Source organism: Phoca vitulina, unplaced genomic scaffold (assembly GCF_004348235.1).
Source record: "Phoca vitulina isolate PV1807 unplaced genomic scaffold, GSC_HSeal_1.0 scaffold1, whole genome shotgun sequence".
Taxonomy (NCBI): Eukaryota; Metazoa; Chordata; class Mammalia; order Carnivora; family Phocidae; genus Phoca; species Phoca vitulina.
The window spans coordinates 32455843-32469128 of NW_022589704.1; the positions used below are offsets into that span (position 1 = coordinate 32455843).

General features: G+C 35.3%; 1 protein-coding gene across 8 annotated transcripts in view; it reads right to left on the bottom strand.

The window, feature by feature from the left end:
• The window catches only part of CARF (calcium responsive transcription factor), a 73344-nt gene that overhangs the window by 36634 nt on the left and 23424 nt on the right, over nucleotides 1-13286 (bottom strand). For 7 of the 8 annotated variants that reach the window (XM_032404389.1, XM_032404343.1, XM_032404381.1 and 4 more), the window contains 4 exons: nucleotides 12115-12342; nucleotides 7949-8069; nucleotides 6736-6865; nucleotides 4901-4985 (listed from right to left, as the gene is read on the bottom strand). In XM_032404389.1, the coding sequence (XP_032260280.1) occupies nucleotides 4901-4985; nucleotides 6736-6865; nucleotides 7949-8069; nucleotides 12115-12342 (564 nt within the window). Of the gene's footprint in view, nucleotides 1-4900; nucleotides 4986-6735; nucleotides 6866-7698; nucleotides 7766-7948; nucleotides 8070-12114; nucleotides 12343-13286 lie in introns of those variants that run through there. The other variant, XM_032404396.1, reaches the window with a different exon arrangement.

The window sequence follows — 13286 nt, forward strand, 5'->3', positions numbered from 1 at the left end:
CCTCAGATCAATGATCTTGTACAACCAGTGTATCTGATTTGCTTTCAACCAGCATTATCAAATAGATATTCTCCAAATATTTGTTAAGAGAAGATAATGTCAAACTCATGGCCACACCATCAGTATCAAAATCTTGCTTGAGAGAAATAATACTTAGGGAGGTGGTTTGAAGAATATATTGTGTATCTATTCCTCCATATATTTAAAATTCTACCCCTAGATCCAACCAGATCAGCATAAAACTAGCCATAAAGTACTGGTTCCCTATGGGGCTTCTTTTGCTAAAATTAATTTTGATAGGACATGAATCTTTTTGAAAGCCTATGAAAATTGTGATGGTATCTCCTAAATGGTATCAAAGAATTTGCTCATTATATCAAGATTCTTTTTAAGAAGATCCTTCTCTGAGAGAAAACCTGTCTGAACCTAGTACCAAAAATAGTTAATCGTTTTATTTTATGGAAATTAACTTAATTACTTTTATCTAATGGAAACAGACTGTGTTTTCCCTTTTTGAAATGTAGATGCTTAAATTATAGACAAGTGTATGTGTATGTGTGCACATATATGTGTGTGTGTGTGTGTACATACAGTTCATTAAGATATACATTTTGTACTTCCATTTTATGGTTACATTCTTGTTTTTCTTTATTCTTTAGTTCCCATTTTAATTTCCACCTTGCTAATATATTTTATGTATTTTTGTAAGCTGTCTTCATTCTTCCTGAAACAAGGAAGGTGTAAATAAATCGTGTAAATAAATTGATATTATCTACCCATAAGCATGTAAGTAACCCTCAACAAAAGTAGAAGCTTTTTCTATACCAATAGAGAAAAATCTATTAACTGTGATCTCCTACACTAAATGCATACAGACCTAGAACTGACTCCATGTATGTTTCTCCATTAAAGGGAACAAGAGCAGAGATGTGGGACTAGGAATCTTTTTACTAGACTAAATTTTTCACCCTGCAGGAATACATTTAAAAAGAAGAAGGTATAGGGCCGCCTGGGTGGCTCAGTTGGTTAAGGGTCTGCCTTCAGCTCAGGTCATGATCCCAGGGTCCTGGGATTGAGTCCCACATCGGGCTCCCTGCTCAGCAGGGAGTCTGCTCCTCCCTCTCCCTCTCCTTCTGCCCCTCCCCTGGCTTGTGCTCTCTCTCACACTCTCTCTCTCAAATAAATAAAGTCTTAAAAATAATTAATTAATTAATTAATTAAGAAAGGAAGGTATCAAAATACTGTTGTGGCTGTACTTTGGGTCATAATAAGAAGAGATAATCTGATGCCAAGCAATACATTATCTCCAATTTCCCCTAAAAATAACAAAAATGCCTAGGCTTACAAATATTTTTCTAGCCCAGATATTTCTGCATCAAAATATCGACTACAGGGGCTCCTGGGTCATTAAACGGCTCAGTCATTAAACGGCTGCCTTTGGCTCAGGTCATGATCCCAGAGTCCTGGGATCGAGTCCCACATCGGGTTCCCTGCTCGGCGGGAAGCCTGCTTCTCCCTCTCCCACTCCCGCTGCTTGTGTTCCTGCTCTCGCTATCTCTGTCTCTGTCAAATAAATAAATAAAATCTTTAAAAAAAAAAATATCGACTGCAAATAAAAGTAGAAACATAAAGTCCAGCTTATTAACAATTTTTAACAAATAAAATGAACAGAGTTTATAACGTTGTCAATGAAACGAAAAATTCAGAATTAGTACAATATAACCAGGTCTCTATCAGAAGATAAAAAGTTTAACACAGTTTTTTTGTTTTTTTTGTTTTTTTTAAGTTTAACACAGTTTTGAAATTTATTCAACTAGTGCATTTTGGTCAAACCCAAAAAATGCTTATGGAAAAACATAATTAAATGAAAAGTCAAAAAGTAAAAAGGATTATTAAATACACATATATATTTTAAAGACTTTACTTATTTAAGAGAGAGAGCATGAGTGGAGGGAAGGGGCAGAGGAAGAGGAATAGGGACAAGCAGACTCCCCACTGAGTGTGGAGCCCAATGCAGGGCTTAATCCCAGGACCTTGAGATCATGACTTGAGCTGAAGTCAGATGCTCAACAGACTGAGCCACCCAGGTGTCCCTATTAAACAATATTTTGAAGCAAAATGCAGAAAACATTTCTTCAGCCATTAACCAAAATTGTTTTTCACTACTGATACAGCTTAGGAGAGAAGAAAGACTCCTTCACTGATGGAGATATTCATTCTGTTGGACAGAATGAAACTAGAAGAGATTTTAACTATTAGTTTCTTATAAGATGTATGACATGAGGTAAGCCACACAATGCAAATGGTTGTAAAATAAAGTGATTTGACTACATAATTGCTAATGCTTTAATGTCTATAGCATTCTGTAAAGTTTATAATAACAATTTTAAAAACCCTCATCAGGGGCGCCTGGATGGCTCAGTTGTTAAGCGTCTGCCTTCGACTCAGGGTCGTGATCCCAGGGTCCTGGGATCGAGCCCCATATCGGGCTCCCTGCTCAGCGGGGAGCCTGCTTCTCCCTCGCCCACTCCCCCTGTTTGTGTTCCCTCTCTCGCTGTGTCTCTCTTTGTCAAATAAAGAAATAAAATCTTAAAAAATAAATAAATAAATAAATAAAAACCCTCATCAGGGACACCTGGGTGGCTCAGTAGGTTCAGCATCTGACTCTTGATTTCAGCTCAGGTCATGATCTCAGGGTCCTGGGATTGAGCCCTGCAACAGCTCTGTGTTCAGCAGGGAGTCGGCTTGAGATTCTCTTTCCCTCTACCCCTCACCCTGCTCACGCTCTCTCTCTTTCTTTAAAATAATAAATAAATCTTTAAAAAAAAAAAAAACCTTTATCAAACAACAATAATAGTTCCTTTTGGAAACCAGTGAAAAACTGTAACAAAAAGTGTGAGGGAAAAAATCTATCTACCTACCTATACATACAGACTTTCATAAATATGACTTAGAAAAGCAACAATAGTAAAAATGTCCTACTCAGTGCAATACATCACATCATTAGACTTTATTATTAGAACTTTTCACAAAATATTAAAACTGAAATAATGTTTTCCCTTTCTATTTTGAAAATTTGTTTAAAACAATGAGGCATTTAATAATTAGTCATCATCACGTATGGTTTACATGTACAGGAGCATGGTCCCTTCCCTCAAAAACTGTATAGTCTAAATGCTATGTAATGATGAACAAAAAATTAAGCAAATAATTTACAACAGTAATGACAGTAAATACCAAAGAACTTAAAGAGATAAATAGGTAAAAGCTAAAATAATCATTATTTACAGAAAAGATATATAGGACTTGCATTAGGATTTAAAGAATAGTTAGAAAGGTAAGCAGAAGAAAATAAAACATATTAGGAAATGGAAATAAAAACAAGTCAAGGCAGAGATAAGAGAAGATTCTGAAGTGTTTGTACAAAGTAGGAAGATAAGGCTAACAAGAATGAATGATGAGCTGGAGAAAAGTAGTAAATAAAATAGGATAAAGTAATACCAGATTATGCAAGACCTTGAAAGCTATGTATAGTGGTAAATGATATGGAAAAAATAACACTGAACTTACTGGGCAATGAGAAAAAAATAATGAAAGCAATATTTAAAGACAAGTAGTTTTAGAAAACTAGATAGTAGGGCCCAGAAACAGAAGAGTCAAAGAGATTAGAGGGAAGGTTGTCACTATAATTAAGTTCAAGATGGAGCGCCTGGGTGGCTCACTTGTTAAGTGGCTGCCTTCAGCTCAGGTCATGATCCCAGGGTCCTGGGATCGAGCCTGGCATCGGGCTCCCTGATCAGTGGGAAGCCTGCTTCTCCCTCTCCCACCCCCCCACCCGCGCTTGCATTCCCTCTTGCTGTCTCTCTCTCTCTGTCAAATAAATAAACTGTTAAAAAAAAAAAAAGTTCAAGGTAACACAAGTCTGTGGAAGAGGTAGCCCAACCACCTCACAAAAAAAGAGAGATACTTTAAATGAAAAACTAAAAGAATCAGGTGACTACCTTAGTATGGAAAAGGAAGAAATTAATCTGAAACACTGTGTCATGGGGTGCCTGGGTGGCTCAGTTGGTTGGGCGACTGCCTTCAGCTCAGGTCATGATCCTGGAGTCCCAGGATCGAGTCCCAGGATCGAGTCCCGCATCGGGTTCCCTGCTCAGCAGGGAGTCTGCTTCTCCCTTTGACCCTCCTCCCTCTCATGTTCTCTCTCTATCATTCTCTCTCAATAAAAAAAAAAACTTTAAAAAATAAAACACTGTGCCTGAATGTCTAAGGAAAAGGTATTTGTCATTAAACAGACAAGGAATTTAGGAAGTAGAGCTAGTTGTGACATGGTAATTTCTGTTTAGCACATGGTGAATTTGAGGTGAAATTCAAGTAAAGCTTCAAGTAAGTAGCTTGAGATCTGGGGCAAGACAAGGGCATAATTAAAGAACCAGTGATATTGATTTGGAAATCATTTTTATAAAAGTGAGAGGTGAAAGTTAACAAAGTTGATCAGCTCTCCAAGGGATAAAATGTAGAGAAATAAGACAAGGTCAAACAGCAAAACTTAAAGAGTTTCCATTGAGAATATGAAAAGAAATAAGTACAAGTAAAGAAAGAGAAGTAATGGTCAAAAAATAAAAAGTAGAAAAACATGATAATGAAGTTTCATGGAAGACAATAGAAAAGAGCTGTAAGAGAAGAAATGACAGTGAAGTATGAAGGGATTTATATGATCTCTGCTTTAACAAAGCTTACAATCTCTAAGGAATAAAATAATAGATGAGATCAGAGTTAGCACAAACATAAAGTATTACAGATACAGTCTATATTAGTTGTACTCAAAAGTGGACATATTGGGATGCATTATAGTGATAATCAATTTAGTGATTCTAGGTAAGGATTATTTTTAACTCACCTCACAGCTCCTAAGACGGCAGGCCCACATAGGTGTATTAGAAGAAAGTGGCTGGAGAGGAGCCAGAAAGGGTTCTTCAAGCATTCTGGGACAAGGGAGGAATAAATATAAATATATATTATAAGTTACACACACACAAACACACATACAACATTCAACTGTTTTATCCCTTAGCCAGTGTTACAGACAAGATATTGAAGTCATCAATAAGAAACTGTAATAACAGGGGCACCTAGCTGGCTCAAATAGTATAGCGTGCGACTCTTGATCTTGGAGTCATGAGTTCAAGCCCCAAGCTGGGTGTAGAGTTTACTTAAAAAAATAAATAAATAAAATCTTTTTTTTTTAAGATTTTATTTATTTGACAGAGAGAGAGACAGAGAGAGAGGGAACACAAGCAGGGGGAGCGGGAGAGGGAGAAGCAGGTTTCCCGCTGAGCAGGAAGCCTGATGCGGGGCTCGATCCCAGGACCCTGGGATCATGACCTGAGCCAAACGCAGATGCTTAATAACTGAGCCACCCAGGTGCCCCATAAATAAATGAAATCTTAATTGTAATAATAATAATAGAGTTGGTGGGTGTATTAATTATAATTTTCTTTAAACATCACTCTTTTATTAACTGCTAAAGCAAAGGCCTAAGTTTCTTCTTCCAAATATCTGTAGCCCCAACAAATTTAAGTGTTTTATATATCTCCCTCAAAGCTTATTTTGTAGTCTTCTCATTATATAATTGTTTTTCATTTAACAAAAAAATGACTCTCTCTCTCTCTCTCATTCTGTCTCAAATAAATAAATAAAATCTTTAAAAAAAAAAAAAAAATGAGCCAATAAAACATCTTCAGGTGACTTGTTAACATATTATGTCAAACTCTAAGACTAAATGTCATAAATACTGTGTTAATTTTTAAATATTTTCTTAAACAGTTAAAAGAATATAAATAATTCAAAACCTATGTCTATATTTGCCTAAATTATTATAAACAATGTTAAGGCAAAAATAAAAGCTGAAACATGTTAACAAAAAACACTTAAATACTTTACCACAGAGGAATTAAATGCATAAAAAGATGATGAACCATTAAACATTTTAGGAACTAGAATGGATATTTCTTTATTCTAAAAACCCTATTAGTGGGGCGCCTGGGTGGCTCAGTAGTTAAGCATCTGCCTTCAGCTCAGGTCATGATCCCAGTGTTCTGGGATCGAGCCCAGCGTTGGGCTCCCTGCTCCGTGGGAAACCTGCTTCTCCCTCTCCCACTCCCCCTGCTTGTGTTCCCTCTCTTGCTGTGTCTCTCTCTGTCAAATAAATAAATACAAATCTTTAAAAAAATAAAAAATAAAAAAAATAAAATAAAAACCCTATTAGTGTTAGATGTTTTCAAATTGCTTCAAAAGATAACAGGCAAGGGGTGCCTGGTGGCTCAGTTGGTTAAGCGTCTGCCTTCAGCTCCGGTCATGATCCTGGGGTCCTGGGATCTAACCCTGCATTGGGCTCCCTGCCCAGTGGGGAGCCTGCTTCTCCTTCTCCCTCTGCTGCTCCCCCTGCTTATGCTCTCTCTCTCAAATAAATAAATAAAAATATATATAAAAAAAAAGATAACAGGCAAGTGTCACTGAGGAAAAGTAGCACTTTAGACATTAGGGCTTCTAGGATAGTCTCCTAGTTGCCAAGATGCCATTAAAATAATTAAAGCTATTTGATAATTTGATGAGTTTATTCTATTTCCTGAATTTCTGATCTTTTCTATAGTCAGCCCACTTTAGATATGATAATTAAAAAAAAGATTTCCACAATAATTTCAAAACATGAACTCCTCTTTCTCACTGACTCACCTGGCCACTGTCTTTTTGGGTAATGTGACAGATGCTTGTGGATGAACAGTGTAATTACTGGTATTATCCGCTAGAACATCCACTCTTACAGTTGGTAAATTTCTATCACTGGGTTTCTCTTCAGAGACATCTTAACAGCAGTAACAAAAACAAAGCGACATCAGTATCTTGAATAAGACCATGAGAATGTAACTAACTAGGACTCATACATTTGAAATAGGAAAGGCAAGATATATTCTAAAGATAGTAAAACTTATAATGCTTTGAGAATTTCCCTAATACACTTGTTTAGTTTCAAATTATAATACTGACTACTGAAATTTTGTAAATTTTTGAAGCTTATATTGAACAGCTAGGATATAAAAGTGGTAGAATTATGTTAATAGTTTCATAATATATAATGTAAATGTAAAACTTTTTCATTTCTTTTTTTAATTTTTTTAATTTAAATTCAATTAGCCAACATATAATACATCATTAGTTTCAGACTCTTTTTCATTTCTATACCATGTTTATCATTTTGTCTGCAAACTTCTTAAGTTTTAACTATTAACAAAGGCAAAGAATCATATAACTAAGGTAAAAATATCTACTCTAAATCATTAGCTATGAATGAACGATGAAACAGTGTAGCTATGGTGTTAGAAAAGAGATTGAAACAGATGGAAAAGGAAGGGAAGTAAAAGAAGAGAACTAGCAGGGATATTATCTAATAGGTTAAGAAAGAGTAAAAAAATGGGGAGCATAATTCTCCTTTCTGAATCTGAAGGAAAAAGAAAAGAGGAAAAGAGCAAAGAGGATGAAAAGAATAGTTAAATAAAAGAGTAATGAGTCACATGGCTAACAATATTGATAAAAATATAAATGTAAAAATTTCTCCAAAGCTATTAGCAATATATTCTTGTTATTGTTGCTGTTATTATTACTGTTATTGTAATAAAGAAGAATTTATTTTATGCTCACTGGTCATTTGGGAGGAAGCAAGAGTCAACCAGCTTCATAGAATTCCAAAATGAAATAGACAGCTAACCTAGACAGGAGTTGAAAAATGAACTTGAAATTTATTTGGGCTAAGAAACTTTTTCTAATTATTCAGTTCACAATCTTACCCAAAGAGATCAATTTTAGCACTGACTTTCATGAGGTGATTTTCTGAAATATACATTTGTTCTTTAAAACATTCTCAAATCCCCTATATGCCATGATTACTCACCCCGAGGACTATTCACATCCACAAGCTGCCCTTGAGGTATAATCACTTGTGCCATTCCTGTCTGGGTAGATGGAATTACACGCAGCACCTGTCCATTTTCTGACGGGTTAGCAACAATCATCTTGGAAGCATTAAAAAAGAAATCAAATGCATAAGCCAACAATGATTTAACAGAATTATTACTTAAATAGATGATTAAAGACATGCCTATCTGTACGGTAGATACTATCATTTCCCTCATTTTGTAGATGAAAACACTGAGGTACTTAAAAATTTTTTTCCAAAGTTTCGGAACTGGTAAGTGGTAAAGCTAGGATTCAAAAAAAGCAGTTTGACCCTATGTCCTATGATCTTAACCACCTATGGTCTTAATCATTACACATGTATGAGGTCTAATTACTTAATAATGTGAACAAGGCTCTGACTGGACTTAATATATTTACTTTCTTCTACTTACTATATTATATCCCTATGTGTTTGAATTATTTGTGCGGTAATCATTTGTTCCATATTTTAAGTCACTTTCATTAGTTTAAAAACAGTACCTTGTTAGATGTCTAATTAAACAGAATTTATTTTTATATCTCTGAATTTATATATTTCCTGTCTTGGTACATAAGGAATACCACAGAATGCCCAAAGAGTCTGAAAATATAAGAAAAATCATTTGTTTATTATTTCCTTTTTTTCCTTCAGTTTAACAATTGAATCCATTACCTTAAATTTAGAGAACTGTCAATTAAAAAGGTGTCTGAAGCTGAAGAAAAACAATTTTAAGCCTATCATTTGAAAAATAAAACTAATGTATTATTTGAAAATAAATTTATCCTAAATTTCCAGACTTTTCAGACACCCTGTAAACTTTATTACCTAATATACTACTCTTCTATTGACACAGTGTTACTGTTTTACCCAAAGTCGGCTAGCCTCAGTTCTCCCTCAAATAATTTTTTGCAATCCTTCCAACCCACTTTCCAAGACCGCCTTTTTGCTATGTGAAACATGAAAACATTACTGATGCCTGACAGAGACTGCAGTCCTAGTTTTAAGAGGGTCATTTGAGGGCGCCTGGGTGGCTCAGTCGTTAAGCGTCTGCCTTCAGCTCAGGTCATGATCCCAGGGTCCTGGGATCGAGTCCCACATCGGGCTCCCTGCTCGGCAAGAAGCCTGCTTCTCCCTCTCCCACTCCCCCTGCTTGTGTTCCTGTTCTCGCTGTGTCTCTCTCTGTCAAATAAATAAATAAAATCTTTAAAAAAAAAAAAAAAAAGAGGGTCATTTGAGAAAATTTTAATTTGAAAAAAAAAATTAAATTTGAAAAAAAACTTCAACAAAGTAGATGCTTTAAGTATAACTGTAAACATTCCCAGAAATTAAGAGTAGGAATTGTTTCCCTCCCCCAATGCTTATCAAGTTTCTTGAGATAAAAATATCTTGCCTACCTCTTATCACTTCATCATGAAAAAGCAACTGTAAACTCTGATGATGATAATTGCTTTACATTTGTTGAGTGCATACTAAGTGACAAGACTTTATATGCGTTACTGTATTTAATCCTTATCACATGTATATGAAGCATATACATTTTATACTTGAGAATATTGTCATAAGAGGTTATACAACTCATGCAGATAACACAGAGTTATACAGTGGTGAGTTGAAATTCAAACCCAAATTCAAACAACTGCTCTGTACTGCTTCCCATTATCTGATGATGTTATTTAACCTAAAAAAAAAAGACAAAAAATACTGCTGGACTTTAAAAGGCAACAGTAATAACATGATTTTAAATTCTTTTCTCCTTAAGATTAAATGTTTGTGAAAAATATTCCATTCATTCTTAGAAAATAAGACTGCTGTGGTTACTACTAAATGCAAATAAAACACATATATTTACAATTTATTCAATCATATGAAAATTTCATAATTAAGAATGATCTGTGGAATATCCTCTTAATTTTGAAAATGTTTCCTATGTATAGTGGAGAAGAGTTTCCTCCATTTTCTCTTTCTTAGCTAATTCTACCTGATACCTAAAAAACCATTTTCAGTTCATGTAATTTGATAATGGTGACAATAATATTACTTTTCCTATTTAAAAAAAGTTAATTATCTTTAATCTTTGCTATGAAAACAGAGTTTTGAAAAGTCATCTGTTGCAATGCATTCTATTTGAGGCAGACCATAAACATTATCAGAAAACCTTGAAAAAAAAAAAAAAAAAGAAAACCTTGGCTAATAAGTAGTCATATTTACTGGGCTCTTTGTGTACTGTACAATATATCTAATAAATCCAAAATACCATCCCTGCTTTGCTTTATAACTTCTTCATCTGTTGCAGATTCACTCAGTACTGAATCTTTACTACTTCCTTGATAACTTCTACATTAAAAAAACATATTAAAAAAACCATTTCTTTAAAAAGAGCTCCATTTGGTGGAAGATGTTGAAAATGGGAAAGACCATGCATATATAGGGGCAGGGGTTTTATGAGAAATTTCTGTATCTTCCATTCAGTTTTGCTCTGAACCTAAAACTGCTCTATAAAATAAAGTCTATTAAAACAAACAAAAACCCTGAAAAGTTCCACTAAGTTTCCCAAAACATCACCACTTTCTGATCATTGGTTCTTTGAAGAAAATACTTTCGTTTTTTTTTTTTTAAGATTTTATTTATTTATTTCAAAGAGAGAGACACAGCGAGAGAGGGAACACAAGCAGGGGGAGTGGGAGAGGGAGAAGCAGGCTCCTTGCTGAGCAGGGAGCCCAATGCGGGCTTGATCCCAGGACGCTGGGGTCGTGACCTGAGCCAAAGGCTGCCGCTTAACGACTGAGCCACCCAGGTGCCCCGAAGATACTTTCTTATACTCTATGTTTCTTACACTTATTCCATGCTTCATGCCATAGGTTTTCTATTTCATAGCTTCAGATAACCCTCTGTATCATCTCTTACCCCAGACAATGTAAAATCACCGTTATGACCACTTTGTAAAGAAAGTTTAATAAAATTGCAAAGAGAATGGGAACTCAAACATTTTTTAGACTCAAACAAATAAATGACTTTAATGTGCTTTTTAAGAAAGCTACCATGTGTAAAATGATAATCCTTCATACAATAGCATATAGATTAACTCTAGAATGCTCTAGACTAGAAACAAAAGAGGGATTAATTTTAGGTAAAATGATTGCTCACTTGTGTTATAATTTATAACTGAAATTATAATTTTTAAAATAATTTTTATTATGTAGTTAATGAATATCCATTGTAGAAAATTTGGAAAACAGGTAAACAAAAGATACATTATTCTTCATATTATTAATGTAAGGATACTCTTATCAACCAGAGAGAAACTTAGAAGTTTTTCTCAGTAATTCTCTTTAATTTCAATCCAAACCATCTTTCATTTCTTCTATTCAAACTATAAACTTGGCCATGAATACTTCAGCTAACAGTTTAAAGTAGCATTCTCACCTTTATATGCACGACACATACGTGACATACACATATACCTTTATATGCACGACACATACGTGACACATACATATACCTTTATATGCATGACACATACATATACCTTTATATGCATGACACATACGTGACACATACATATACCTCTATATGCATGACACATACGTGACACATACATATACCTTTATATGCATGACACATACGTGACAGACGCATATACCTTTACATGCATGACACATACGTGACACATACATATCCACCCGTCAGCAAGTATGTCTAACTGCCAGTGTACCTCTGGCACTCCACTGGTTTCTTTTGCTTCAAGAAGGCGTACCAGCCTGTGGCAAGCAAGCGAGTGACTGAGAGGTAGATAAAGCAATAACTTTGAGTCCAGTCAAAAGTATAAACAAAAATAAACATAAGTTACATGTAAACTCTGGCACTAGTATGGATTATGATACATTTCCAATTGATCTTGAAGTGACAGTATACCTAGACGAAGTGACTGGTAAGCAGTGGTTTAACGTTCTATTAGTAGTCCTGAAAGAAAATCTTTTGAAATCTTCACATAACAAAATGAACGTCACGGAAACAGTATTTTCAAAGCAATGCAAGTCAACAGTTTCAAGAAATTAAGGTCTAGTAAGGTTAATATATTTTGCTAAACAGCATAAAACTGGTTATTTATAAAATACACTCACCATTTGTGCATTAGAATCCCCCAATGACTGGAGTTCATATTGAATAGGCTGCTCATTTTGGTCCACTAGATGGAACTGTTCTGCAGAAAGAGTCTGTGTCTGAGTCAGGGCCCCTGGTATATTCTGTGATGTGAGTGAATTATCTGCTTCATGAGAGGTGATGGGTAAAACTCTAGGAGAACCATTCTGTCCAAAGGAAGGATCCCTGGAGTCCATACAGGTTAGATGCTTTTGCAAAGAAAAAAAAAAAAAAGCACTTGGGTGTTTGTAAAATATGTCACAATTTGTATTTTTTAAATTTTTAAAAAAATTTTTTAAAAGATTTTTTATTTTTATTATGTTCAGTTAGCTACTGTATAGTACATCATTAGCTTTTGATGTAGTGTTCAATGATTCATTAGTTGCATATAACACCCGGGCTCATCACAACAGGTGCCCTCCTTAATACCCATCACCCAGCTACCTCATCCCCCTATCCCCCTCCTCTCTGAAACCCTCAGATTGTTTCCCCAAGTCCATAGTCTCTCATGGTTCGTCTCCCTCTCTGATTTCTTCCCCTGCAGTTTTCCCTCCCTTCCCCTATGGTCCTCCATGCTATTCCTTATATTGCACATATGAGTGAAACCATATGATAATTGTCTTTCTCTGCTTGACTTATTTCACTTATATAATCCCCTCCAGTTCCATCCATGTTGATGCAAATGGTGGGTATTCATCCTTTCTGATAGCTGAGTAATATTCCATTGTATATATGTACCATATCTTCTTTATCCATTCATCTGTTGAAGGGCATCTCAGCTCCTTCCACAGTTTGGCTATTGTGGACATTGCTGCTATGAACATTGGGGTGCATGTGCCCCTTCTTTTCACTACATCTGTATCTTTGGGGTAAATACCTAGTAGTACAATTGCTGGGTCGTAGGGTAGCTCTATTTTTAACATCTTGAGGAGCCTCCATACTGTTTTCCAGAGTGGCTGTACCAGCTTGCCCACCAACAGTGTAGGAGGGTTCCCCTTTCTCCACATCCTCACTAACATTTGTTGTTGCTTGTTTTGTTAATTTTTGCCATTCTAATTGGTGTAAGGTGGTATCATATTGTGGTTTTGATTTATATTTCCCTGATGGCTAGTGATGTTGAACATTTTCTCATGTGTTTGTTAGCCATTTGTAT